The 26673-nt window shown below is 41.2% G+C and overlaps 3 protein-coding genes across 10 annotated transcripts; 2 read left to right on the top strand and 1 right to left on the bottom strand.

Annotated features, from left to right (window-relative positions):
- Positions 1-542: 542 nt before the first annotated feature.
- LOC108093688 (translational regulator orb2) lies at positions 543-22503 on the bottom strand. 7 transcript variants are annotated; one of them, XM_017193888.2, is made up of 12 exons: positions 22099-22503; positions 17959-18061; positions 17023-17429; positions 16144-16205; positions 2940-4478; positions 2667-2874; positions 2328-2606; positions 2074-2271; positions 1899-1976; positions 1622-1810; positions 1174-1562; positions 543-1104 (listed from the first exon to the last, which is right to left on the bottom strand). In XM_017193888.2, the coding sequence occupies exons 2-12, from the start codon at positions 17981-17983 to the stop codon at positions 678-680; spliced, it is 3801 nt and encodes a 1266-aa protein (XP_017049377.1). In that variant the 5' UTR covers positions 17984-18061; positions 22099-22503; the 3' UTR covers positions 543-677. The 7 variants fall into 7 exon arrangements, with proteins under 7 accessions (XP_017049377.1, XP_017049359.1, XP_017049367.1 ...); XM_017193870.2 differs by having other exon boundaries at positions 1899-1979; positions 22099-22502; XM_017193878.2 differs by lacking the exon at positions 22099-22503 and adding an exon at positions 21257-21860 and having other exon boundaries at positions 1899-1979.
- An 866-nt stretch (positions 22504-23369) lies between these two features.
- Positions 23370-24985, top strand: LOC108093908 (gram-negative bacteria-binding protein 3). Its single transcript, XM_017194277.2, has one exon. It carries the CDS (start codon positions 23396-23398, stop codon positions 24875-24877), a length of 1482 nt encoding a protein of 493 aa, XP_017049766.1. The 5' UTR covers positions 23370-23395; the 3' UTR covers positions 24878-24985.
- Positions 24986-25129: 144 nt separating this feature from the next.
- On the top strand, positions 25130-25954 carry LOC108093918 (50S ribosomal protein L7/L12). Of its 2 annotated transcripts, none has more exons than XM_017194289.2 (2): positions 25130-25239; positions 25304-25954. In XM_017194289.2, the coding sequence occupies exon 2, from the start codon at positions 25315-25317 to the stop codon at positions 25861-25863; it is 549 nt and encodes a 182-aa protein (XP_017049778.1). In that variant the 5' UTR covers positions 25130-25239; positions 25304-25314; the 3' UTR covers positions 25864-25954. The 2 variants fall into 2 exon arrangements, with proteins under 2 accessions (XP_017049778.1, XP_017049787.1); XM_017194298.2 differs by having other exon boundaries at positions 25196-25235.
- The last annotated feature ends 719 nt before the right edge of the window (positions 25955-26673 follow it).

Below are 26673 nucleotides of genomic sequence, written 5' to 3' on the forward strand. Positions count from 1 at the left end.
TTGGCAAAATATACGGATCCATTTCCGCTCTTTCACGTTCTAGCAGCGTATTTTAAATAGTTGAAACGCTTTAAGTACATACGTTTTGTTTTATATGGTTGAATGACCACAGATCGCAAATAAAATTCGATTTTCTTATTTTAAATTCACTCGCACTCTAAGTCTATGCTACGGGGAGTATATAAATATATATGGGTATATAGGTATATTGTAGTGGTTCGTGTAGAGTAGTGGATAAGTTGTAGAGCTATATGCCTGCATTATGCTATTGGAATACTTGTCGTGATGACCTCACAGAGCGGCTGTTGCAGCATATTCAATATGCTAAATCCTTTTCTGAGTTCCTTGATATATATTATATTATAGGGTATGTAAGTGTAAATTATTGTAGCTAAGATTGGGATTGTTCTGGAGTGTGAACAGAATGTGATGGAAATAAGCGTTTCGTAACTTGTCATTTGGAATCGGACGTCCCTTTCAACTTTTTCACTCATCGCTATAAGCGCTTAAGTATTTGAAATCGGAACTAGAGATCGCAGATCTAAGCTAAGCTTCAAATTTATCTCAAAACTAAAAAAATAACATAGAAAATCTCGCTCACACTTTGTGTTAAATTCATCGAATATAAAACTGTATCTCATTCCTTATTCCCTGCCTAATCCTCTTTATTTTGGTACTCAGTTGGCTGCATTCGCTGTCTCCTCATCGTAGCTGGGATTGCTGAGGAACGGTATGGAGAAGTCCACCATGTTCGGGTAGACCAGAAACTTGTTGACAGCCTCGCACAGTTTGCTCTCGATAACATTGGTAACGATGGACCAGTCGACGGATTTGTCGCCCACCTGGGGCTTAGTGGATATCCACAAGCGAGGCGGTCCGCGGAAACTAACCCACACGCGATCGGATGGCGGTGGCGGTACGTTCAACGTTCCACGGGCCACCATGCCCTTGAGATCCACGCGCAGGGTGATGTTCGCATTCATGTTCTCCATGGCTCGCTGCACGTACGGCAGCTCGGTGGCATATTGAAATAGATTGGAGGCGGCTATGCGATCCACAATCTTGAAGATGCGCCGCGCATTGCCGGGTGAATTCTGGAAGAATCTGTTGGGAAAAATAAAACATAACGTTTAGAGAAGGTTACACGTAAATAATACATTTTCCAATACATACTCCGTTCCGGCTGGATTTTCCTGAGCATTTCCCGGCGGTGGGCTCTCAGATTCGGTGGAGGAACCTCCTGAGCTCTCAGCATCGCTGTCGTAGATGACATTCTCCGAGTTCACATCCGAACGGCTGTGCAGATCCTGCGATTGCTCCGTCGCCATCGAGGTGGTGGGTCCGGTGGTTTCGGTGGCCATCGGTGACTTTGTCTTGCTGCGTATACGCAACAGATTCAGCTTGGTGGTCACTGTGATGTGGGCCAATCCCTCGTAGGTCACATCCGCATCCACCCAAACGCCGCGCTCATCCAGCATCGGCTGGGAGACACGATGACACAATACTGGCGATTGACCCAAGTAAATGTTTGTGATGATGACCTCCTCCATGAAGCTGGGCAGCTATTAAGAATTATAAATTACTAATGATTTCATCTGAGAAAGTTAATTAAAGATCTTACCTTAATTGAATTCAATTTCTTTTGCAATACTTCCTTGATCTTCTCTTGCAGCAGGGCGTCATGTAGCCAGCTGTAAAGGCAGCGACCCATTAGCACATTGGCCCACACAATGCTGCCGGATGGTCCCAGAAAAAGCGACTGGTCAATGCCCTTCCACAACTCATCTTCCTGACGTTTGGCACGGCGAGACTGTAAATAATTAGTAGTTAGTATTCCATTCACTTAAATTTAAAATGAGAATCTAAATAAGATTAAAATAAAAAATAATAAAACATACTTTCTTTGGGCGCCTTTCAACGGAATGCATTGTTCCAACGGAACTTCGGGTAACGGGGATTGATTTCTGGTTGCAAGCCTTCTACCAAAAGCCAATTAGAAATAACAAATAACAAATAATAGTAAATCAAAACTAAAAGACTGCAAATGAAAGGGGAGCTGGCCAGGAGTCATACCTGGTAAACGGCCATGAATCTGACATATTCGGGTGAATTCCGGGCCACATTGGCACTCATTATCATGCCGTCGAAGGTGTCGTCCTTCGGCGTCTCCAATAAATCCTCCTCTGTGATATTCTCGAATTGTCCATCAGGCGTTTGCTGATCCGGCTCATCGATTGCATTTGCTGTAGAGACCTCGTCCTCTGTTTTCCACTATAAATATTTAAATCTAGTTATTATATCATTGGGTTGCATTAGGGATTGTTTACCTTTACGCTACCCGTTCCTTTAGCCATTCCAGAAACCAATTGTAAAGCCTGTTTGGCGGCTGCCGCCTGAAGATCGGTATCCTCCACGAATCGTGCCATGGGCACCTGGAGGTCTTGTTCGTGGACGTGGCCCTTGCTGGCGGCTGTAAAACGGCGATACCAGTCTTCCTTTTCTCGATCACATCTCGAAAAGAGCAGCAAACGCACTTCATCGCCACAGGGGACGGTTATATCGTTGAGCTCCTTGTCCGGATTTACAGTATTTCGTAGTTGCTGTAACTAAATTAAAGGCATTACTTTAAAATTTCATTCCATTGTTATATTTTGTTGAAAACTTACATCTGCCTGCATCACTGTGGCTGCAAAATCCACTGGTTTCTCCTCCTCTGCTCCTGGTGGTGTTGTGCCCGATGAAGATGTAGTTTTGACCTCCTTGGCATCCTGTTTCACCGTTTGGTCCGACTGGCTCTCCACAGAGTTTTGCTCTTCGGGCAGATCCTTGTTGCTTTTGATAATCAGCTGAATGGGATACTTGCGATTGAAGAAACTAAAAGGGGGATTTATTGAATTTATAAAATATGTTAAAATATAAAAATAATGCAATAAATTCACCGCTTATTGGCCAGACCCAAAGGTAGCAACTCGATACGGCAATCCCTGAGATCGTAGGATCTATGATCCGTGAACAAAATCTTGTGACGATCGATTGGCGGCTCGTTCCACATGCGACGCTTGGGTATCCTGGCATTCGTGCCCGACATCTTCAAGATGCAGCCATCCAATCGCACATAGACCGCCCTTGTGAGACTGAAGGAGAACGTATTTGGATCGTAGCTATTGATCTCGTTCATCCAACCCGCGTAGGTCTTGATCGTCTTGTGTTCCTCGACAGCAGGGATTTCGCAAATCGGCATAAACTTATAGTTGGGAATGGCGAAGGTCACTCTCTCCGGGTGAGTGGTTAGCAGGAAGTCCTCGAGCAGGACTCGCAGATGGCCGCCACAACAATCCATCACGGTGAAGAACAGAAGAGTGGCAAAGACTCCGCGCAGAAAATCCGGCACAGGCAGAATCATCAACAGGACGAGAAATATGGAAAGGAGCACTGGAAAGGCAAACGCTGTGGCTCCTTGATGCTTCTCCCGCCACTGGCTAAGACTCATCACACTCCAGCTGGAGAGGAAGCTGTGTTTGCTCCACGAGTCGCGTGGTAATGTCGGCTCCTTGCCAATGAATGAACTGCCAAAGACCAGAGAACTCGCACCCGGCGTTACAGGAAGTGTCAGAGTGGCACGTGATTCTGCATCCACTGCGGCATCTGTATCGTCCTCTGCTCGTTTCTCAGTGGTTTCCCTCGAAGGTTCACTCTGTGCTTCGGTGGCGGGTATCATGTCCTCGAGCACCTCCACACCCGACTCGATCTCCACGTCCTTGCGGGCCAGCAGGATGCCCCGCTTCTTCACCTTGCCACTGACAACGGCGATCTCCGCCTGCTGGCTGGTGGACGGCTCACTGCCCGCTTCCACGACGTTGCGCCTGCGCAGGAATCCCGTTCGCACCGAAGTTGGCTGTACGGAGGTGCCACTGGGACTCACATCCTTCTTGCTCATCGCGGCCGCCGCTTGGTGTTTGGACTTCACCTTGGATCGGATGTGGGCCAAGCCTCGTCTCAGTCGAGACCTTTCCGAGTGGCCAGTGGCCGCTGTTGCTGCCACGTCTCCGCTGCCCAAACTTATGCTATCGAGCTGCAGCAGCTCCGCCTCCACGTCCGAGTCGGAGTTCTGCTTGTGCTCCTGGTCCAAGGGCAGCTCCTCGCTTATCGAGGTGTTCACGGTGAGACACTCGTTGTCCGAATCGGGATCGTTGCTCCAGCCAATCGATGGCGGATCGGCCACTATAATGGGTATGGCTGCCGTGGGTGGCAGCTTCGAGGACTTGATCTCCTCAAGGGTCTGCGTTACCTTGCCTTTAATTAGCCGCCAGGTGCCACCGCCGCTGCTGTGATCGCCAGAGGGGCCAGCCTCCCTGGCTCCCTGGCCGCCGCCTCCGCCTCCTCCTGATCCACCTCCTCCTCCTGCGCTGGCCACCGATAGTGCGGATATGAGACTGGTTCCGCTGGAGGTGGGCGACACACCCTCAATACTGCCAGATCTGAAATTTTGAATTTGTTTTCGTTAGTTTATTGTGTTTTCTGGAAAATCCCATTGATTGTTACGTCAATTTGGAAAGAATATTGGGCAAAAAATTAAAAATCCATCCTCTCATCATTATTATTTGTAGATTATTCTGTGCCACGATTGTATTCTAATACCATAAATTTTTTTATTTGCGAAGTTGAAAGAAAGATCCATGAAAATTACTTCTACGAACAAAACCTAGTTGAGAATAGAATTCTGTATTCAAAGCTAAAGTTAATTTTGCAGTAAAACCAGAGATCACCAGGTTTGCCCAAAAAAGTGTGCTATGAATTTTCCATTGACCAAAGGACCAAAGTTACAAAAGTAAAATTAATCTAAACATCTCGAACAAATTTAAAATCAAATCAATAAGATATTATTTATTTCCTATCTTGCTAGTACTTATTGTATTTAAGATTTGCCAACGCCTTTTTTCCCAAACGCCCCAATCTTAGCGAGAAAAATGAAACATTTCACTTTTGTATTATTCCAGAAAAAGTATTTTTATTTATTTGAATGAAGATATATGTTTTTTTTTGTTGCCATTTATGTTTTATTTACTTGTTCCATAACCTGCATTTTTCCTCAGTGACTGGGAGTGTGTTTATGTGGGGTGTTTTGCGTCATTCCAATTTTATTTCTTTTTTATATAAACACCATTTTCCGGATTTTCGTTTATTGTGAAGCGCTTTAAAAAACGACTTTGGTTTCGAATATACTTTGTGTATAATATAATCCTATATGTATATTTCCCTCAATAGGGGAGCACATATTTGTAATCTTTTATTTTGTATTTTTTTTTTTTTTTTGGATTTAGGGTTTGGTTTTTGTTTGCTTGGTTATCCTTTTTCGGTTTCCTTTGAAATACTGCATTGAAGTACTGCTGATATTTTGGTTTGCTATTACAGTTTCAATTTGTTGAGATTTTTTTTTTGGGGGAGAACTTTTTCGCGTATGAGTCTACTTTATATGTTAGTTTTGGTATTACTTCATTGACTTTTATTTCTATTTATTTTATTTTAGTACATATGTTTAATCTATGGTCTGTTTTAGTTTTGGTTTTCGTAACATTCGTTTTAAACATTTTTCTGGTAATTTAATTCAAAACGCTTCAACATCTGGAGCAAAAACACGCAAGGAAATCGAACTGTTGTTTACAATTAATATGTTAAATCAGTGTTTATCCCTTGATTTTGCGGATTTTAGAAAACTACAAATATTTTTGCTCATTTTTTTTCAACTTTAATTTTGTAAAAATTAAAAAATTACGTTTATTGAAAATGACTATAAAATATGGAATATTTTGCTAGTATCTTGTTTTCATACGCTTCATACAGATTACGTGTCATATATAAATTTATTTGTTTCACTATATAGTTTTCTGCCAACTGGTTTTTCGGTTCACTATTTATATTATTTTTCAGTTTTCAGTTATATTTTCACTTGTATAATGCTAAAAAATTATATGCCTTTGCTTGGTTTGTTTTGGTTTTGTTCTGAATATTTTGCTAAAAGGAATTCATTAGTAAGGGCGCTCAATTTCAGTTTATTCAAAGTACTAAACATTATATATACATATATATATATATATAGACGTAAGTATATGTATAGGCGTATGTCACTCTGTATTTCGCACACACGACCAAAGATAAATTAAAATGGAAGTGCGGGTGCCTAACACTCGCTTTACAGGCTACAATTTCTCAGTATCAATTTGATGTTTTATAAAATTCATTAATTATGTTTAAAAGGTACCGAATGTTGTTTTTAATATTCATTAATAACCTTGTCTTTAGCTGATTTCATTCTATTTTCACGGCGATCTAAGCTTCGATCCAATTAGCGTAAAATTGAAATTGTTTTCACATCGTTTCGGAGCTCATTGGGGTTGAGTCTAAAAAATTTTCTATTTAAAACGCGTTTGGTTTTCTTTCTTTCGCTAGCTACAAAACCATACACTGTACAAAAATTGTGCTATGAAAATACTCAAAAAATAATTAAATTTTTCTCTCAGCACTATCAGTTAAGCGTCCGTCCAACCCGAAACGAGGAGTATTTTCAACCCTATTTGCCAATTTTACATTAGAAGAGTTTTCACTAGCAAAATTAAAATGCAACTAAAATTTGCATAATTCGCTACGCAAGGTTTGGCTTAAGTGAATTTCTCTATTTATTTCGTTTGTCTTGTATTAGCTATTATTTGAAGCATTTATCTGGGGTTCGTCAAAAATATTTACTTATTTAAGTTTTAATTTTATTGAATTGTACTACGTGTAAATTTCATATAATTATGCATTATGTTTTATCATTTTTTTTGGTTGGTATAAAAAACACATATTGACCAATTTGCAGTTTAAATGTTCAGTTAACATATTTAAGACTTTAATAAGTTCGAATTTCAATACTTTTCTTTGCCGAGTCTTTCTTATCGTTTAAGTATTTATTTGTATGTACTAACAGTTTTTGTGTTTCATATTACTTTTTGTTATATTTCTGTGGTTCAGCTAAGTTAAAAGTTTTATTTATTTACAATGTTATAAAAAAGTACATACAAGATATATATAAAAATAAATAAAACACAGTTTACGTTATGTCCGTTTATTAATTTCAAAAACGTTTTTTCATTCATTTTACTTTTTTGTATAAAGTGTATATATCAAATATTGTTTTTGTTTTCTCATATTTTATTAAAAATATGTATATGTATAAAAAGAATAAACAAAGTATAAAAATGTCTCAACGGAGTTGGTTTTTTTAAAACTACCAGGAAACTACTAGCAACTACAAAAGATACAAAAATATATTTAAGAATTAGGCGTACAAATTTTCATTGTCATAATCGGTATAACAACAGGATCCATATAAAAATCAACATAAACATTTATCTATAACAATATCTTCTATAAAACTAAAATTTACCGACTTCTATCCGTAATTCAAGCTCAGATGAAGGGGATAAATTAAATGTCTTTGCTAAATTGTTGTTGCTTATTGGAATACTCAGGGAAACAAAATAAAACAGATTAGAAAACAAAACGGATTGCTTATTGATATAAATATTATATAGCACGCTACACAAGATTCCAGATTCCTACGCCATTAGCAGCAAAAACATTGAGCGGTTTGCCGTAAAGAGTTTATATCTCTATCAACTTTTTTTGGTATAGTAAAATATTTGTTTGATAAGTTACTTCTTTTACAGCACATTTAAAGTTTTTTTTTTAACATTTTCATCAAGTTTTCGTTAAACAGGTAAAGTATAAAGTATATGTTATATAAAAGTATAAAAATCTATAAAATATTAAATTTTACTACATTTAAAAAACACCATCATTACGCACAGTTATCGATAGCCTTTGACCGATTGCCGTTTACCGTTTACCGCTCACCGATTACCGTTTCCGTTTCGTGTTGGCTTTGTAACAGATTTTGCCTTTTTAAAGACTAGCATTTAATTACTTTGAAAGTTTTAGAACAACGCGTTTGCTTACATATTTGCACAAATTGTTTAACACTACATAGAGCAGGCTGCTTTATTTGATATAATATTTAATTGGGCTTGTTGGTTTTCGTTTTGTGTAGATTCTTTCGCTTTTAATACACGTTTCTTCAGTTAATATTTGAAAATAAAAAAATTTTAACGAAAACAAACAAACGTCTCGAGTCCACTAATTAATTAATTTGTTTGCAGTTTAAAAAATATATATGTAGTATATATATGATACATATTCTTTAGTTCATTGTAATATAAAAATTCTAGAAAAATTGCTATAAACTTGTATTTTTTGAAAGTGCCACGCGATCAACTTGAGTTACAACTTAGCATGACTTGAATTTCGTTTTGCTTTTTTTTGTTTGGTTGTCTTGTAAAGAAAGCGCGAGCAAAAATTTGCTAATAGATTTGACTATCGATTAATAATATATTATAGAAGTCCAAAGCAACATGGCCTTTCACATTTTTTAGGTTTATCAATTTGAATTAGATCTTTAGTACTTTTGTTGGTAGTATAGAAAAAATATCGTATTGTTTGCATGCACCGTAGCAAATTTTGTCACGTCCCCTTAACTCGTACAATTTACAAAATATTTTGCTCGTTTTACATTTTGATAATTTTTCGTTAGTATTGCCGTAAGTCTAGATATTCCATTTGATTTTAATAGGATTCAGGGGAGAGAACCATTAGCGAACTTTAAGCCCCGTTCGCATGGCAAAAAATGCATGCCAATTAGTTGAAAGTTGGAGAATCATTTTGGGAATCAGTAATATTTGACTACTTTGGTTATACGATTGCAATTATCTTGTATACTTTATGTTTGTACAAATACATATCTTTTTATAGTTTATATATTTGGTATTTAATAATACGCTTGAATCGTTTACGAAATAGTATTGCACATATGTTGTAAATATTTAAATTTCCTTTAGATGTTTTTAGCATGTCTATTAATCATCGCGTTTTTTGGTTTTTCGATTTTTCTTCAGTTATTTGGACTAAACTAACTTCTGAATAATCATAAGAGTAATAAAAAAAGTTTATACAAAAAGTTTCTATATAAAAAGTTGTCTAATACAAGTATTCATAGTGTTAATATATGTATGTCGTATATAAAAATTGTTTTTTTTTACATTACAGATATATATATATTTTTTTGCATTAATGTATACTTTCTTCTTCATCTTCGGCAGATAAGCCCTCTGTCCCTTAGTCAGCAACACGCCGTAAATTAAATAACGAAAGACAATTGATAAATAAATAAGGCCAAACATTTAACACTTTTGAAGTGAAAACTATTTAAAAAATCATAATACTGAACACAAGCAATTTGACTGTTTCTCTAGGTTTCGATTATTAATATATTCTTTTTTATTTTATGCAATGCCGAACGGCAACAAATGCAAACAAACTTCCAGTGTAAATGTGTGAGTGTGTGTGAGTGTGTGTGTGGTTTGTGTACGTACGTGTGAGAGTCGACTAGATTAAAATTAAAAATGAGCCGTCCGTATAAGGAAAGAAATAACCTTTCGCAGAGTGTGGGCCTTAAACTAATTGATTAGTGTGGTAGGACATTCATTTTTCGCTTTAAGTAACTATCATTCATATTCAGCATAACATGAACAGGGGCATGTGAAAATCGTAGTGGAAGCCACCTTCTGTCAAGGACTAATAAGGAGTTAAAATGGTTTATATGTCTATATCCAGTGTTTAGTTTTGTATAAGCCTCGTACGATTTTCACATGCCCAAAATTAAGTATTTGTTTTAGCAAGAAAGAGTGACGTGTTTGGCAAACAATCCAATATATAGGGCAGATAATATATATGATGCTTCCGATTAGTTAACAAGTAGCGCGTATTCACAAAAAAAAAGAGTGGGATTATAAAGTTCAATAGCAATAGCAACATTTAGAGTTGTTTATAGATATGATATGGTTTACCGATTTCTCACCGAGACACCAAATGTGGCGTAAGAAATAGCTCGCATAAAAATGTCTGACATTCTGCATATTGTCTTTTCAAAAGTCTTTTGTATAAATTTTATAGATTGATCTAATTAGGGAAAGGGATAAACCGATGCTTTTTTGATTAATTTGTTTTTTCACAATTTAGGAACTTAAGGACAGCCCAGGTCCACTCGAGCAAAAAGCCTTTCGAGAGAGGGTGAGCAGCTCACTAATAATTTTAGGACTAGCCTCGATTGGCATACAAGATGGCTCCTAAGTTAGCTAGGTTACAAAAAAAGTGGTTATCATTTATAAGGGGGAACGATTCATAAGCCTTTTGCGAGGATTGTGGCTGACTACGAGGAAGTAAATCTTCCTGCTTGGTTACTATTATCATCTATTTTCTACCTTTTGTTTTGGTGGTCTTTGTGAGATTAAATGGCATCTTTGGGACTTCCCCCTAATCAAATGAACGAAAAAAAAATTGCTATAAAAAATAAAGTACAAAAAATACTGTGCAGGCATTAAACGAAAACAAAACTAAGATTTCGGTTGTACAAAGGTTTAGGCCTGTTGCCTAAAACTAAATAGATTGCCAAATCTAAATAAGGACTAAAACTATGTTGCTTTCTGAGGGCTTTCGATTCTCGTGTTTCTCGCCTCTAGACTTTTAGACTCTGGCGGCTGTTTTTGTTTTTTTTGGGGGGGGTTTCCCGCCTCAATTTCAGCCCCCCAAATGTATTGCAATTGTCTTTTGCTTGTGTGAGTGTATCCATGTGGTGTGTGTGTGTGTCGTCGTCTCTAATAATTGGTTTACTAGACTCTTCGCCAGCGGCGGCTTCTTCTACTACCACCTCCACTGATCCCGATCCCGTTCCTCTTTCCGTTTCCGTTGCCGTTCCTGATCCTGATCCCGTTCCCGATCCTGATGCTTCTGTGATGATTCTGGGCACTGCCAGCGCTGCGTTCAGCCAACGGTGTCGCTGTTCCCTCTGTTGGCGTCTCTCGTCGTGCAGCGCGGCCTACCAGCGCCGCCGTTAACACCAGCGAAAGGGCACAGCACGCGGTCGGTCGGCGCCCTCCTTGACCAGCGGCTTGTGGTACTCGCGTCCCGGCCGCGAATGGATGACGGCCCAGCAGTGCTCGCAGTAGTACTGCAAACAGGTCACGTTGGCGCAGAAGAACGGCGCGAATTTGCCGCCACACCGCTGGCCCTCGCACTCGTCGCACATCTGATCGTCCAGGACGTAGGGCTTCACCTCCACCCGCTTGTCGATGTCGCCGTGCTGCAGCTGCACAAACCTAGCCGAGATGGCCGCTATGTAGCTCTGCTGGTTCGAGAAGGCCACGCGCCCGGCGCCCTTCGGATACTTCAGCTCCGGATCGGTGTCGATTCCGGCATAGCACACGCCACCGTACAACCTATCCATGATCATGGCCAGTTCGAAGGCCTTCAGAGGTCTGGGCACGCCGCCCACGAAGACCGTCTTGCGCGGATCCAGCGACATGGTGGCATCCAGGACATAGTCCGCGTCGGCCAGGCGCCAGGGACGAATCTGCACAGCCTTGTCCTTGATCGTGGGCGAGGAGACGCACAGATACAACTTGTCCTCGTCCGTGATGCACGAATCAATCAGCTGCTGCACACTGCTCTCGTCCTGGAACAGCAGGAAGGCATAGCCCTTGGGCGGGAAGTACGACTTGGACTCGGCCTTGTGCGGCCAATCGACGACCAGAGGACCGAAGCGCCGGAACGAAGTGGTGATCTCATCCTCATCGATATCCGGTGGCAGGCCACCGACGAACACCTTCCTGGAGAAGCGTGCCGTGCCGTCGCCCACATTGCCGCCATTTCCACCTTGGATCGGTGAATGCGGCGAGTGCGGCGAGAGACGCGACGGCGAGCCCATCTTGAGGGCATTCAGGTAGACCGAGGGATCGTTTCCACTCGCCGCAATGGCCATGGCATCCGCTTCACTGAGGTGCTTGGGTCCGCCCATCACGCGCATCCTGTCCTGCATGAGGGCCATGCTGTTGCCGTCGCCACCGTTGCCACCATTGCCGCCGCCCAGCGACATGCCGCGCATGTAATCGCTCAGCGAGTTATCCATGCCGCCATGATGCATCTGCCCGTTTGCCGTCATCATGTTGCCATAGCTGTTGCCCATATAGGGGGCATCGCCGCCGCCGCTGGCTCCTGCCGAGATCATGCCACCAGATCCGCCACCGCCTCCGCCACCTCCGTTTCCAATCGACAGAGTGGGTATGTTCATGTGCCCGCTGCCCATGCCATCCAAGTGGGGATTGCCATAGAGGGCAGTCGGGGAATTTCCCTTGATGGGGAAGGATATGCTGCGACGGTACTTGGGCGACACACCCGACATCTGGGGCGGAATAGGCGAGATGCCGCCGCTGCTGCAGCCCGCCTGCGAACCGTTGTACGGCGATCCTCCGCCACCTCCTCCTCCTCCACCTCCTCCGCCAGGCGATGAGGGACTGTGCGATCCGCCGCCTTCCCTCAGCTGCTGCTGATGGTGATGGTGGTGCAGGGCACTCAGATTCGGCGACAGTTGCTGCTGCAGTTGCTGGTGCTGCTGCTGGTGTTGCTGCTGCTGCTGCTGCTGCAGTTGCTGGAGCTGCTGGGGCGACTTGTTGAGATTGAGATTCGGCAGGCCGCCGCAACTGCAGGAAGAAGGGACAACAAGATGAAGAGGCTTTTACAACATTGGCAATTTTTAGTGGATGATTTTTTTTTTTTTTTTTTTTTTTTTTTTTGGTTTCTGTGATCTGTATAGACTTTTTGCATTATGAAAAAGGAGCAATTTGTTCAAGGATTTGCTTCGGATTCGGTTTAATTCTCGGTACATAATGCAATTAGTTTGGTGTTTTTGCTTAACCCATTGCCGCCCGGCTTTCGGAAATAAAAAATTGTGCAAATAAAACATTTAAGTAAACTGAAATTATTACGGGATGTACATATGTTGTAATCGTCGTTGAAAACTTACAAGAAATCAAATAGTTTGTTACACATTATCGCACAGACACTCACAATCACACACGATAATTTTGAGAAAACTTTTTAAGGAAATGTTAACTTGAAATGTTTTTAATTGTGTGTCTTGTGACCGAATAGCTCGCACTACATTATTTAAATGACCTCACTCATTTTTTTAAATGCTACTTTTGAGAGTTTTCTAAGCCTACTTTTAACATTGAAAAATATAATGAATTTGAAACTACTTTGATTGTTTGAAATATATATTAAACACAAATCTTTACAATACAACATCAAATTTCAGAACTTTTCAAACCCTAAATTGCTCCTTTTTAATATTTCTTTATTCTCGACGTTGCTTTGGTATTATTTGTTATATTGTATATATATATAATTTTCTCGATATTTGTTGTTGTTGCTGGCGGTTGTGGTGTAGGATTGCTGTTGCTGTGGTAAAATGGTGTGGGTGGCATTTGGTGGTGGTGGTGGTTGTGGTGGAACGAGTATTGTTTTTGGTGTTTTTTTTTTTTTTTTTTTTTTGTGGTGGTTTTGGTTCTTTTGCGACACATCCAATCAAAATGAAAATTTCAAGTTACTCTGGCGCTTTGTGGTTTATTTTTGTTTTGGCGAAGGTTTAGCTTTTTATCTTTTGGAAGAGGCGCAGTTATATAGGCACAGCAGTTGAGTATATTTTTGGATTAGTTAGTTCGGTTTTAGCACTGTGCACGCGAGCGATCAAGAGCTTTATATTAATATATCCTTTTTTATTTATTTTGATGATTTTCGATACGAAAATGGGAAATCCAACACTGTTCTTGGCACAACAAAATTCTCGGGGCATCGAACAATTCGCCCAGAATAACAAAACGAAAACCGAAAAAAGGGAAAATCTTCTTCTAAAAAAATACACCAACCAAAAAGAATCGCGCGGCACAGTGGGCGGCAAGGGGTTAATACGAGAGTTCGTTTGAGTACACATGTATGCTAATAGAAAACTAAACTAGTTCAAATGTGTATCAATTCGTTACGTTTATGCTTGTTGTTGTTGTTGTTGTTGCTGCTGCTGCTGCTGTAGGCCAATATTTGTATTTGTGTATGTGAGCCGAGTTGTTTGTTGTTTTGACACGTTCATGCTAATTGATTGGAGCAAATGCAGTGCATGCCCAACTGTAAGGCCACCGAGACATGAAATTGCATGGAAATTTTTAATTTAAAACGTCTCCGACGGAACGGGAATGTCTTGAGGGGTTTGGGTGGTAAATGCGGGGGGGTGTGGCAATGGTATGGGTGATCTGAGGTGGCATCTACTGCCCGATGTTGCTGCTGTGGCTTAATGTGGCTGCTGTGACTCGATGTTGCTGTTGTTGCAGATGATGCCGCTGCTGCTCCTGATGCTGATGATGAAATGTGTGTATAACAAACATGTAGAAACGTGTACAAGTGTAAATAGATAAAAACCAAAAGCAGCAACAACACGGCAGAGTGGGTGGTTGGGTGGTTAGGTGGTTGGTTAAACGGGCGGTGGTAGTGGTGGTGGGGGTGGCAGTCTGAAACCAAATGATAAGAGTCTGAAACGCGTAACAAGAGCAACGGAAAGGCAGCAGCAGCAACATCATCGACACAAGAACGCCGGCGATAACGAGACGACACACCAGGCAGTGTTGAAAAATGCAATTATAAAATGCAATTAGCCCACGGAAACTTAATTAAAAAAGCCAGCGGAAATGAATACAGAGTGCTGCGAAAACGAGGCGACACAATATCGTGAAGAGCGACTGATTGACGGCCAAATTGAAAATCGGACAGCGAGCAAGCGCTCTTTAAGACCCCAAATACGGAATTATAGTATAGACGTGTGTGCATACGATATCAGCTCACGAAAATCAATAAAGCGAATCAGGCGCAATGACGTCAAACGGGAGGAGGTGGCAATAGCTTCTCAGGTAGCAGAATCCCAGCTAGACTTGCCGTTTTTTTTAATATTTAAAACGAAAGAAACGGGGGGGAAAACAGGGGAAATCCCGCCGCAAATGGAAATGGAGAGCAGAGCAGACAAAAACAAAACTTGAGCGAAACGTGGCTCGGCGGTGACGTTGATGTCCCGTTGACGACATTCCCACCCTTCAAAAAAAAAGAAAACCGCCCACTTGCCCAGACGGGGCGGCACTTGAGCTGAAAGTTGCAGACGGGCATAGGCTACAAAAAAAAAAAGAAAAAAAAAACCAAATGAATTCCTACATACATATAATGTTGCATGTAGCAAGGCAGCATAAACAAAGCACCCACCACCGCTCCCGATTCGGATCCTTTAGCTAGTGCACTCCACAGATGCTCCAAACAACAACAACAACAACGAATGAAGTTGGTGACAAAAGCAGGAAAAAAAAAGAAGAAAAACCGTAGACCGTCGGCCGGGCAAGTTTACGGCCATTGGCAGGCGACTGCAGCCGGAGTGCATTAAATATGCACAAGTGGCGCAGGATATACGTATGCAAATACATATATATATATACATATATATAAGCGCATATACAAAATCAAAGTCACAAAACTGCAGCGAAGTAATTCGTTGTAGGGTCAACGGTCAACGAACCTGGGGCCAAAAAAAAAAATGGAACTTTAAGTTGTCACAGGACTTGGTCCGCACGATAAAGTGGTAATCCCAAAGGATTATGGTAATTTAATTTGAAAGCTCAATTGGTTTTTGAGCCAGTATCAGAAAGTAGATCTTTGAGCCATGGGATTTTATTATATAAATCGCAAAAAATAAATAAGATCACTTAAAACATCCCCTGAGAGAAGAGTAATCCCTTTAAATACATAGTAAATTGGGAAATTCGAAACTTTTTTTGAGGGGAACTCCAGGATAAAGAAAAAAAAAGAACACAAGGAAAGACCCTGTAAAAGAATTCAAGCCTGGCTTTCAAGACGAGCTTGAAGCTTCGTGAGTCACTAAACAAATGGTTTTAATGCATGCAATTCCGATGGACTGTGTGGGTTTAACTATGAACATAAACTGTATGTGGGATATGTATTAGCTGGCATGACGCATATGTAGCAACAACAACAATTATGTTACGGCGTACTCTTCTTAACTACACACACTTGAACTATTAGTGTACACACACACACACACACACAAACACACATCATTCCCCCAGGAAAGTGTGTTTAATTAAGGAGTATTAGGATTTTGGCACTCACCTTTTGCGATTGAAGAAGCCTCCGCCTTGCATGAAATTATTGCGCAGAGTTACTTCGTCGTTCTGTGATCAGCATCATCATTATAGTTATAGTCGTGTGCAGTCGTCGTCATTGGCAGAGATGAAAAGAAAAGAACATTTTGAAACAGTGAGTAATAGTGCCAAATGAGTTTTGCAATCGCCAGCGGCACATCTGTTGCAAATTTTGGCAAGTGCTCTGTGTTTGCAGCAGCGGTCACATACTTATGCCGCCCCAAACCACCGAAATAGCCACAATTTGAATGACAAACACACACGCGACGATCGCTGGCAAGCCAACTATCCCGAACTCGAACCCCCAAATCGGGCTGCTAAAAAGTGAAACTACACAGAAATCAAAAAGATAAGTGTTCCACTAATTTGGCCAGGCGAATGCTAATTGGCAAGCCTCCGACAATCAGCGGACAAATGCGGCGCGTTCTCTACAATGTATGCTTAATTTCAACGAGCTTGGGCTCGCGACGGATGAGAATGAATCATAATTTATGGCGGCCTGTTTTGATAAAGAAAGATATGGTGCGGGGAAGGCGGACGGAACGAAAAGTAAACAAAGTATCGAGTTCACTGCCAACCGCGCTAGATTAGACACACATTCGATTCCAGCTGGGTTGTAAGGTTACAAAAGAAAATATGTACTCAATAGTACCTAATAAATACAGACTATTTTGTAGTAAAGACTTCCTACTTTTGAAAGTATTAACCATCTTGTTAATGGTTGAAAAGGACTATGTTATAATACTAATATGCTAATATATTAGCAGAAAACCCTTTGAAGATTCATGAAACAATTTTAATGTTTCCCAAAACCAAATGGAGCTCGTTTCTTGGTAGCTGTACTTACGCCGAAAAGGGAAGCGGATCCTTGCATCTGTGGCTGTGATGGGCTGCTTGAGAGGGAATCGCAGGCGCCCACCACCATTCCGGTGTTGAGACCCAGGCCGTTGTTCTTCATCCCGAGGAGATTCGATGTGGGCGAGGCGTCTCCCCCGCCACTCGCTCCGCCACTGGGACTGTGCTTGCTGTGGTGGAAGGACTGCAGGATGTCGTCGAGGGACTCCTCGTTGGCATTAAATCGCACCGTGATCGGGGTGCTGCTGCTCAGGCCGGGTGGCGATTTTGGGGCACCGGAGAGGAGGCCTCCTGCCGCATTTCCCGAAGATGTGGGCGATGTGGCTGCGGATGCGGACGCGGATGTCGAACCGGATAGGTTGCTATTGCTGCCGCTGGCACTACTGGTGGCACTATTGGCTGTAGAATTAAAAAATACCTAATTAGTTGTCATTAATCAAAAGACATTTGGTGGTTCATGGTCATGAAAAGAGTCATACTAAAACTGGTTAATCTTTTTTAAGTAAACAAGTTGGATTTGTTTCTCTTATCACGTTAATGATACTGAAATCGATTTTTAATCAGCTAGATTAAAACCAAGCAAGGATATCTTATCAATATTGATTTGGCTATTATATTTTCTATCGGGTTAACATTGCTATAAATATTTATTTTAAATAAATAATCAACTTTTATTGAATACTTTTTTGTATCTTATTTATGTATATATTCTTTTTATATTATCAAATTTATAATGATTAACTGACATTGATTTTCAGCCATTAGTTTGACAATCGAAAGAAGAAGATGGGAACGTGAAGAGTCAAAACAATTCTTTCAACATCATCAACAATGACACCTTGTGATTTCCAAATTTCCATTCGAGTGAGTCGAGTTCCCCGGAGTCGTGTGCCAACGCCCCCATATCATTTCGACTGTGGACACTTACCCTTTGGTAACTTGAGCGAGTCCATGGTGCCCGCACCAACGCTTTCTACGGCTGCACTTGGGCGGCTCCGCTGCGCCTCAGTTCCGCTGCTGCCCTAGATGCCCTGCTCGGGAAATGGGAAAAGGGGAAAATTGGGGCAAATTGTGGAAATTGGAAACGTGGAGTCGCAATCGAAATCCGAGTGTCCAAAACATCAATCAGCGGCACATGAAAAGATAGTGAAAGAGAAAGGCCAAACGTTAGATAGGTATATACAAAGCTAGCCAGACGACAGGCGATATGTTGATCATATTTTGGCCTGAACACTTGCTGTTTTCGAAATGTCAGCGTCATGCGTTCGTTGGGAAAACGAGCCCCCCTCCACCCCTTTTCCCCCATAGCACTCCCCGTTATCGCAGCACAAGACCCGCACGTAATTGCGTTTAAAAATAAATAAATCGTACGGGGAAAAGCGAAAAAGCACCAGTGGCAGCAACAACAAAACAGCGGCAGCAATAGCTATTTGACATTAATTTTTATTTTCCTATTTTTAAAACCCTTAATACATTTTTGCCGCTGACCGTTTGGCCGATTGTCGCCAGCTCATCAGAAATTTATTTCCCCCGAAAATGTTGCCATTTCATTGCGAATGTTAAACGTGGTGCGAATTTCCAGATTTAATAATGTAAATCTCAATGAACTTGAGAATTCGATGGAGCAGTTGTATTAGCAATTAATTTTTTTAATTGCTCAATGTCAAGACATCAGTTATTTCATTAAGGTAACGTTTGACCCAGCTTAAATTTGTATGTTTCGTATTTCCATTACCAAATTCCCAAAATCAATATTTCTCAAGCGAAGAAACACTTTATTCAAATTTGGATTTTTATTCTTTAGTAAATGTTAGTCTGCAAAGAGGGGATTGGTAATTGCGTTTCTATTTGATGGAGCCACTTTTATGGCCAACAAAAATTTCACTATCTATTCGCCTTATATCGGGTTAACAACGGAAAGGCCACGATAAAATGGGTCACAAAATGTGCAATGCGTGTTGTGGGAGCGACAACAACATCAAAAAGAGAAAAACAATAGAACCAAACAGCAATCAATCATATTATTGATAAAAGGCAACTTGGCAAGCGACAGCACTAAAATAACAAGTGCTATTCTAAACTTTTGCTTTTCGTATTTTGAGCATGAGTAATAAATGTGTGTAGATATGGTCTGATAATGGGGTAAGCGGGTCTAAATTGGTAGCGCTATTCAAGCGAAAAACCTCCTGGTGGGGGATTACAATTGATCGCTTTTCCAATTACAAAAGCCACCCCCGAGGGCGAACGGTTTTCAGAGCCCGCTGCTCCCGATGTCGGTCAAATATGCTACCCATTTTGCATATAATATATATATAGCATCTATACACTGAGAAAAAATTATCTATGTTAGTCTTAGACAACGAACAGTTTGGAGAAACAATGTAAGCCATTGGTCAAATATTACAAATGTCAATTTATGAAGTATGTGATCCTAATAAAATCAAAAGTCATTTATTTACTTTCTTCAGAGGAGCTGGAGTTGCAAAGCCTTTTGTACTTCTTTAGAGTATTTTTATTCGGAGTTAATAAAATTCAAATGTTTGTCAGTGTACTCAAAATATCCAATTTCTAAAGCTTCTCGTCCGTCCCTGGACACGCACTTCATTTTGGGCTGAGCGACCGGAAAACGTCTATTGTTTGGAAAAAGGGGGAGGCCAGTTGGGCAGGGGCTCTTAATTAGTTAAATGCAGAGAGACAACGAAATCGTTGTGCCAATGAAATGGCTCACTCGGGCATGAAAAACCGACCGCAGGTGCCCCGCACTTCTCCGGTTTGAAGAGCCCCTGGGCAAAAGGAAAATAAAACTGGCATAATCAATACATAATTTTGCCCTACAAACGAGACGAGAAGCGACCCCCAAAAAATGGCCGAAGAAGAAACGACGACGACGACGACGCATAGCAATAACAACAAAGACAGTAACGCCCCCATGGAGCACACACAGACACACACCAGGGAACACTCGCTCGCACACCGACGAACACACGCACACTTGAAAAGTAAACAAGTGTAATGTGCCGCCAAAAGCATGCTTTTTGCACAGACTGCTTGGCTCAGCTTCAAGAGAGCGTTCGGATCAGGGATGGGGTATTTTTGGGGTTTCTTTTTGGGGCCTGTCACGAAAAGCACGAAGAAACCCCGAAAGGATAACAGCCAAGAATTTAAAAAGAATTTATGCATTTATCTGACTTTTATATACATATATGACACAACTAATCTATTGATAAAAATTAAAAACAATTTTTAGATTGATATTTTTATCGACTTTTGTTGAGTCAAAGGCACTTCACTAAACTCGCAAAGAGAATAAATTAAGTTAATTAAATGTATTTGCTTAATTAAGGCTATTCAGATTTACTTTAATTTATTAAAACATTTAGCACGGTATCAATGGAAATTCGTTGGTTTACACATTTCAACAAATTTGCAGACCGACCTTTATGGCTTTTTTTAGAAAAATTCAAAACCTTTTCACTGGAAAGACGGGGTTGCCAGTTTTGAATGTATCTAAGCACAGCTGGGGCCTTTGAATATAAATACTAAAGACTTTTTGGTGGTAATGCTTAAAAGTGAGTGAAAGAAAGCCATTAAAACCAACCCCGCAATATTACCAAGTGTTAATTTAAAAACCAGTTATTATACCTGCCACCCCCAAAACCGTTACTTGTTTACCAACTTTAGAACTTTGAATCTGAGAAAAGTTGAAGAGCCGCTCATCCCTGGATGACATGCATTTGTATCTGCATCTTTAGTTACGAGTGTGTGTGCAAACAAATTTGGTTAAAAACTCTTGGCAAATGAAGTTTGTTTTTGTTTGTCATGCTACTACTGCTGTTTTTTTTCTTGGTTTTAACCACCCCATACTTTTTATGCTGTGTGTGCACTTCTATTATCACGTCTGCAATTAGAGCCAAAGTAACTGAGTAACTGGGCCAAGTTGCAGCTTTCAGCCAGCTTTTCTCGCGCTTGCTTCAATTTAACGGGGTTGGAGATTTTTTAGGGGTTTATTGCGGCGTTTGCTTTGCTCCACCGATTCGTTGCCGTATTTGCCAGTTGCCCCAGTTCCAATTGGTTACGTACACACTCTTGCACACAAACACACGCACACACATAATATACACACGCGCTAACGGTAGATAATGCCAGCCCTGGATGAAAACTGGGGCAAATAAGACAGAATTTTAAATAGGATTTTTGACAGGTGCACTGAGAAGCGGAAAACTAACCTTTTGCTGCGTTTTTCTTTTTTTGTTTTAAATGCCGAGAGCAGGCGCACGAAGGTGGACACACGACGAAAACTTTCAGGTGCAAGTTTTTCACTGCGTCTGTGTGCGTGTTACATTTCCGGGGGTGCACACTCACACACGCACAGCTTGTGACGTACGAAAATTCCTTTGCAAACGGCTCTCTCCCCAATAACGGTAACTCGCTTAGCACAGCACTAATTCAGCATATTAACCCGTAATTTTGTTATAAAACAAATTAGATATTTACACTTGAACACTTTGCTTTTAAATTTATATTCCAAATTATTTGTGGGCCCTTGCGTGTTTTTTTTTTCTTTTCCTGATTTTCCCGAGCTGCGGTCCCTTCCGCTCGTCAGCAACGACTGTGATACAAAAAGTTTTCACTACTGTCCGCTTTTCCGCGAAGCTGCCGTTCGCCTACTTTTCCCGACGACGCACGACGAAAAATCAATCATTCTCGCTTGTTTTGCTTTCGTGCGGTGTTCCGTGCTGTGCTTTTCGCCCGCCCCCCTTTTTCACACCCCCTCTTACAACAACAGCTGCTTTGGACGCTGCAGTGGCGACGGCGCAGTGTGGCCATGTAATCTCCGATTAATCGATATATCGATAACTTTACATGTCACTCGTAATTAGCTAGAAAAATAAATAATGCCCTCGAATGTTGTAACAATTAAGTTAAGCACTGCACTTAGGAGCAATTAAACATGGCTAGGCATTACATAAAGCAACGTGCTATCTGGCAACGCCACAGCTGTTTTCAAAGAATCAACAACAAAGGATGGCCAAAAAACAAGCGAATTACATAAATCTTCATTACTTACAATAACACAGCTTCAATCCGAGGGGTATTTGTTTATCTCCTTGTTCTTTTGCCAGCTGCTCACACACACACACACGCACACTCATGGGACACACGAGCTGCGAATTTGTTATTACTTTTGTTGTTCTCCTCTGCAATCCGTTTTGTTTTCTGTAGAGTTTATTATTACACAAAATCAGTTGTCTAGAAAATGCGAAACCACAAAATATACGCGCACAGTGTCTAGCTTTAAATTATCTTAACAAAAATATCTTCATTTTTTTGTTATTTTTTGCGTGTGTGATATTTTCTACAAATTTTTCTACTGAGAGAAGAGAACGAAAGCTAACCAGACAAGCACACGGACGAGAATCAGAATTTCATCGAGTTTCGTCGCCTGCTGCGCGGTGGAGCTTATTTTTTATGTGTTTCAAGCGATGGATACCCATTAGTTGATGGTTTCCCAAAAAATAAGGCGCCAAATAACTTTCTAGGTATAAAGTTTCCCACTAAGACTGAAAATATACCTTAATCTTTGATTCTAAAAGGAAATCTCTTTTTAATAACAACACATAATTGTAAATTAATGAAACTAATTCCCTGCTTTGAGCTTATTTATAGTCTCTAAAATACCCTACCTTGATAACCCGATGGTAAAATTATCGATGGACCATAATCAGCTGACTGAAGAGTGCTGTAAAACTCTGGCAAAAATTGCGCGGATTTTTTAAATGTATGTGAATATAAAAACAAAACGTTTTCTGCCGAAGATAAGTATTAAAACATAAAGTAATCAGTTGGGCCTTGTTGATTAGTAGGTTTGTTTACGTTCTCTTCGACTCACAAAAAGCTTAAGCTCAAGATTGTGCTTGGGTAATTCCCAAGTCTTTTTATACGGTTTAATTTGCCTCTCTTTTTTTATAGATTCACAGATACTGGCAAGCGATTGGTACACTAAGAAATGCTTCTGCATACAAGCAAAACAAAAAATAAAAAACCATTTAAGATCACTTTATTTTTTCTTGTATTATTTGAGATATAGTTTTTAAACTTACAAATAATTTTAAAAAGTTTAACCATCTTTTTTAAACTATCAGCTTTAACATACACATTTGTAAACAAATTAATAAAATCGTTTTAAATTATGGCTTTTGTTATCATAATAACTTATTTTGATCGCACTATATTGTGTTGTGTTTATGATTTTAGCGCAGTGTGATACAAACAAACAAATCACCGACCGGTTCTTGATAAGCTTCTCGGCTTCTCAAGCTCGACTTGTCTGACCGCTCATCACAGTCGTATTCTTTATTCCCACAATGGCGGATGCATCGCGCTTCATTGCCTGGAGCTGCTGCCTCCATCTGCTTCTCCTTGTTCTTGGTGTCCAGGGATACGAGGTGACAAAAGCTAAGATTGAGGTTTTCTACCCCAAGGGATTCGAGGTCTCCATTCCCGACGAGGAAGGCATCTCTCTATTCGCCTTTCATGGCAAACTGAACGAGGAAATGGATGGTTTGGAGGCGGGCACCTGGGCTCGTGATATTGTTAAGGCGAAAAATGGACGGTGGACCTTCCGGGATCGGACAACGGCTTTGAAACCCGGCGATACGCTGTACTACTGGACGTACGTTATCTACAACGGACTGGGTTATCGCGAGGATGACGGGTCGTATGTGGTCAATAGCTACAGTGGTAATAGCACCTCGGTGAGCACCCCTCGCACTCCGGTAGCCCCCGTAGTAACCACCCCCTGGACTCCGCCTGCCGATCCGGATATCGACATTAGGGTGGGCTGTACCACCCCCAAAACCGAGGTCAATGGAGCACCCACTCGTTGCGCCGGTCAGTTGGTCTTCGTGGATGAGTTTAATGGCGCACGGCTGGATCCCAATAAATGGAAGGCGGAGCGGAGATTTTCCGGACAACCCGATTACGAGTTCAATGTCTATGTGGACGATGCTCCCGATACCTTGTGCTTGACCAACGGCCATGTGGCTCTAGCCACAAACACTATGAAAAAGCACTTCCACAAGGGATCAGATGCCAGACTGGACTTGGGTGAAACGTGCACGGGAGTGGCTTATACCCACGACTGTGTTCGCGATGGCAGGACTATGAATGATGGCCTGCCGCCGATGGTCACTGCTCAGTTCTCCTCCAAAGCGTTCTCCTTCAAATACGGTCGTGTTGAGGTCAGAGCCAAAATGCCGCGGGCGCAGTGGGTGACCCCGCAAATCTGGCTGCAACCGAAGTATCCTATGTACGGAGTTGATGACTACAAGTCGGGGCAACTCAGGATTGCCTACACCCGTCCGAATGGAGCTAATCTAGATCTGCATGCCGCCGCCATTCTCTTCGCAGATGAGCCCCTGCGATCCGTGATGAGCTGCTTAAAACCGGGCACTGGTAATACTTCCGAGGACTGGAGCGATAGTTTCCACAACTACACCCTGGAATGGACTCCTCGGGAGCTTCGGTGGTTTGTGGACGGCAAGGAGTGGTGCACCAAAGGCAGTGATACGGGAGCTTTCAGTGAGACAACAGCCGCCGGAAAAAGGTTGCCACAGGCCCAGAAACTTGAGGAGGGCTCTGGTCTGGCGCCCTTCGATCAGGAGTTCTATCTGACCTTCGGACTCAGCGTTGGTGGCTTTAATGAGTACCAGCACGAGGTGAAACCCTGGAACGAGAGGGCCCCGCAGGCTCAGAAAGCCTTTTGGAAGGATGTCAAGAAGAATCGGGATCACTGGCTGGACGAGGGGCACTTCAAGATCGACTACGTCAAAGTGTATTCTTTGTAATATTTCAAAATCACAAATACATCATAATACTCGTACATTGTAATTCCAATTAAAATAGAATTTGTTTTACTCACGAGTTTTAGGTAAAACAATTCCTTTGCCTTTTTATTATGTTAACCTTATTGAATTTTTTTCGAACAATAATTTGAAGAAATATTTATATTAAACATTTAAAAAGCGGAGCTCTCAATTCTTTGGTATTTTTACGTTACTTTTTTAAAACCACTTTGGTATTTTTAGGCATGGCAGTGCCTCTCAACCAAAATAGTGTTCGATCTAGCCCTGGCTGGTTATCGATAACCAACTGCTCACATAACCTGCTGCGGCCTCACGGAATTTATTTTGTCACCAGAAAACCGCAAGTAAATAGAATATTATTGCTATTTACACAAATCGCTTACATAAACCTTGACTTCCTGATTGTAGACACCAAAAAGATGCACATCACACGCCTAGCCCTTCGCCAGATTTCGCGGCAAGTGCAATTGCATCGCATGTACAGTGCAGCGGCCCCGGCTGCCGCAGTTGGTGGAGCTGAAAAACTTGTGCCTCCAACGCCGGAAGGAGTGGCTAAGCCACCCAATCCCAAATTGGACTCCATCGTCAACAACATCGCCGCCCTCAATCTGCTAGAGGTCGCCGAACTGAGCACGCTGCTCAAACAGAAACTGAACCTGCCCGAGACCGCATTTGCTCCCCAGTTTGCTGCTGGACCGGCACGTGCTGCTCCCGCCGAGGATGAGGAGGAAGCGGCGCCCAAGAAGGTTCAGACCTCCTTCAAAGTAAAGCTGGTGAAGTTCGACGAGAAGCAGAAGGTGGCGCTGATTAAGGAGGTGAAGAACCTGCTTGAGGGCATGAACCTCGTCCAAGCCAAGAAATTCGTGGAGAGCGCGCCGACTATCGTCAAGGAGGACATCCCCAAGGAGGAGGCCGAGAAGCTTAAGGAGGCGCTAGCAAAGGCGGGTGCCATCATCGAAATCGAGTAGGATCGCCGTCAGGACAGTTGTTTCCCTTTTGTGCGTTTAGCTGCTAGTTACTGTTTTAATAAAAAGCCAGGCAACATTTGCTGTTAACTTAGTAATTTGTTTATTTAAAGAAGGTGACTTAAAATAGTACTCCCTGTTACGACGATTCATGAAACGAATCACCTTGTTTGCGACCAACAGTTCGTTATCCGTATAACAAATTAACTTTTTTTTTAAATAGCAACTCAAAAATATAATTTTTTTGTGTTTTTACTGGCACAAAAAAAGGAAATAGAAATATAATATTATAATTAACTTCAGGTCTGCTTTGTTACAAAAATTTGCTTTTGTATATATGTATTTATTTTTAATACCGGTGTTTTAAAAATATTTTAAAATTTCGGCAAGAAATACATTTTAGCTAGTGGAAGTAGTTTTAAAAAAGAAGTCATTTGTGTAATAAAAAAACAAATTGGCGTACTTTTCTATCATAAAAACTCTTAAACATTTTTTTAATGTTTTAATAACAAAAAATATTGTTATTAGAATCTTGATTAAATTCAAAAAGCTCTTTTAAGTTCATTCGAAATATTTTAAACATTCAACATGTACCGTTAGTTAATAGTGTTTTAACAGAAATTATGATAACATAGATCGCTTCACAGTTGGCAACGCGGCAGAGCACTTGCAACTTTCTACGCATCGCCCTGGAAAACAATCAAGTCATCCACTTTTACCTTCCTTCTGGGATGAAACATTAATTAGAGGCCCGAATAGTCGCCGATTAGTGATATCCTGCTAATTGGCGTCGTGTGTAAATGCAGCAAACCA

The sequence above is a fragment of the Drosophila ficusphila genome, unplaced genomic scaffold (genome assembly GCF_018152265.1).
Source record: "Drosophila ficusphila isolate 14025-0441.05 unplaced genomic scaffold, ASM1815226v1 contig_106, whole genome shotgun sequence".
In the NCBI taxonomy this organism is placed as follows: Eukaryota; Metazoa; Arthropoda; class Insecta; order Diptera; family Drosophilidae; genus Drosophila; species Drosophila ficusphila.

Bases quoted from the DNA above. Each gene is read 5' to 3' on its own strand.
- LOC108093688 (XM_017193870.2), bottom strand. From the start codon at position 17,983: ATGGACTCGCTCAAGTTACCAAAGG. The intron at 1,980-2,073 runs GTATGACTCCTG...GGCTTTTGGTAG, and splicing joins GATTCATGGCCGTTTACCAG to AAGGCTTGCAACCAGAAATC. The intron at 1,811-1,898 runs GTATGTTTTATT...AATTATTTACAG, and splicing joins TTGAAAGGCGCCCAAAGAAA to TCTCGCCGTGCCAAACGTCA.
- LOC108093908 (XM_017194277.2), top strand. From the start codon at position 23,396: ATGGCGGATGCATCGCGCTTCATTGCCTGGAGCTGCTGCCTCCATCTG.
- LOC108093918 (XM_017194289.2), top strand. From the start codon at position 25,315: ATGCACATCACACGCCTAGCCCTTCGCCAGATTTCGCGGCAAGTGCAA.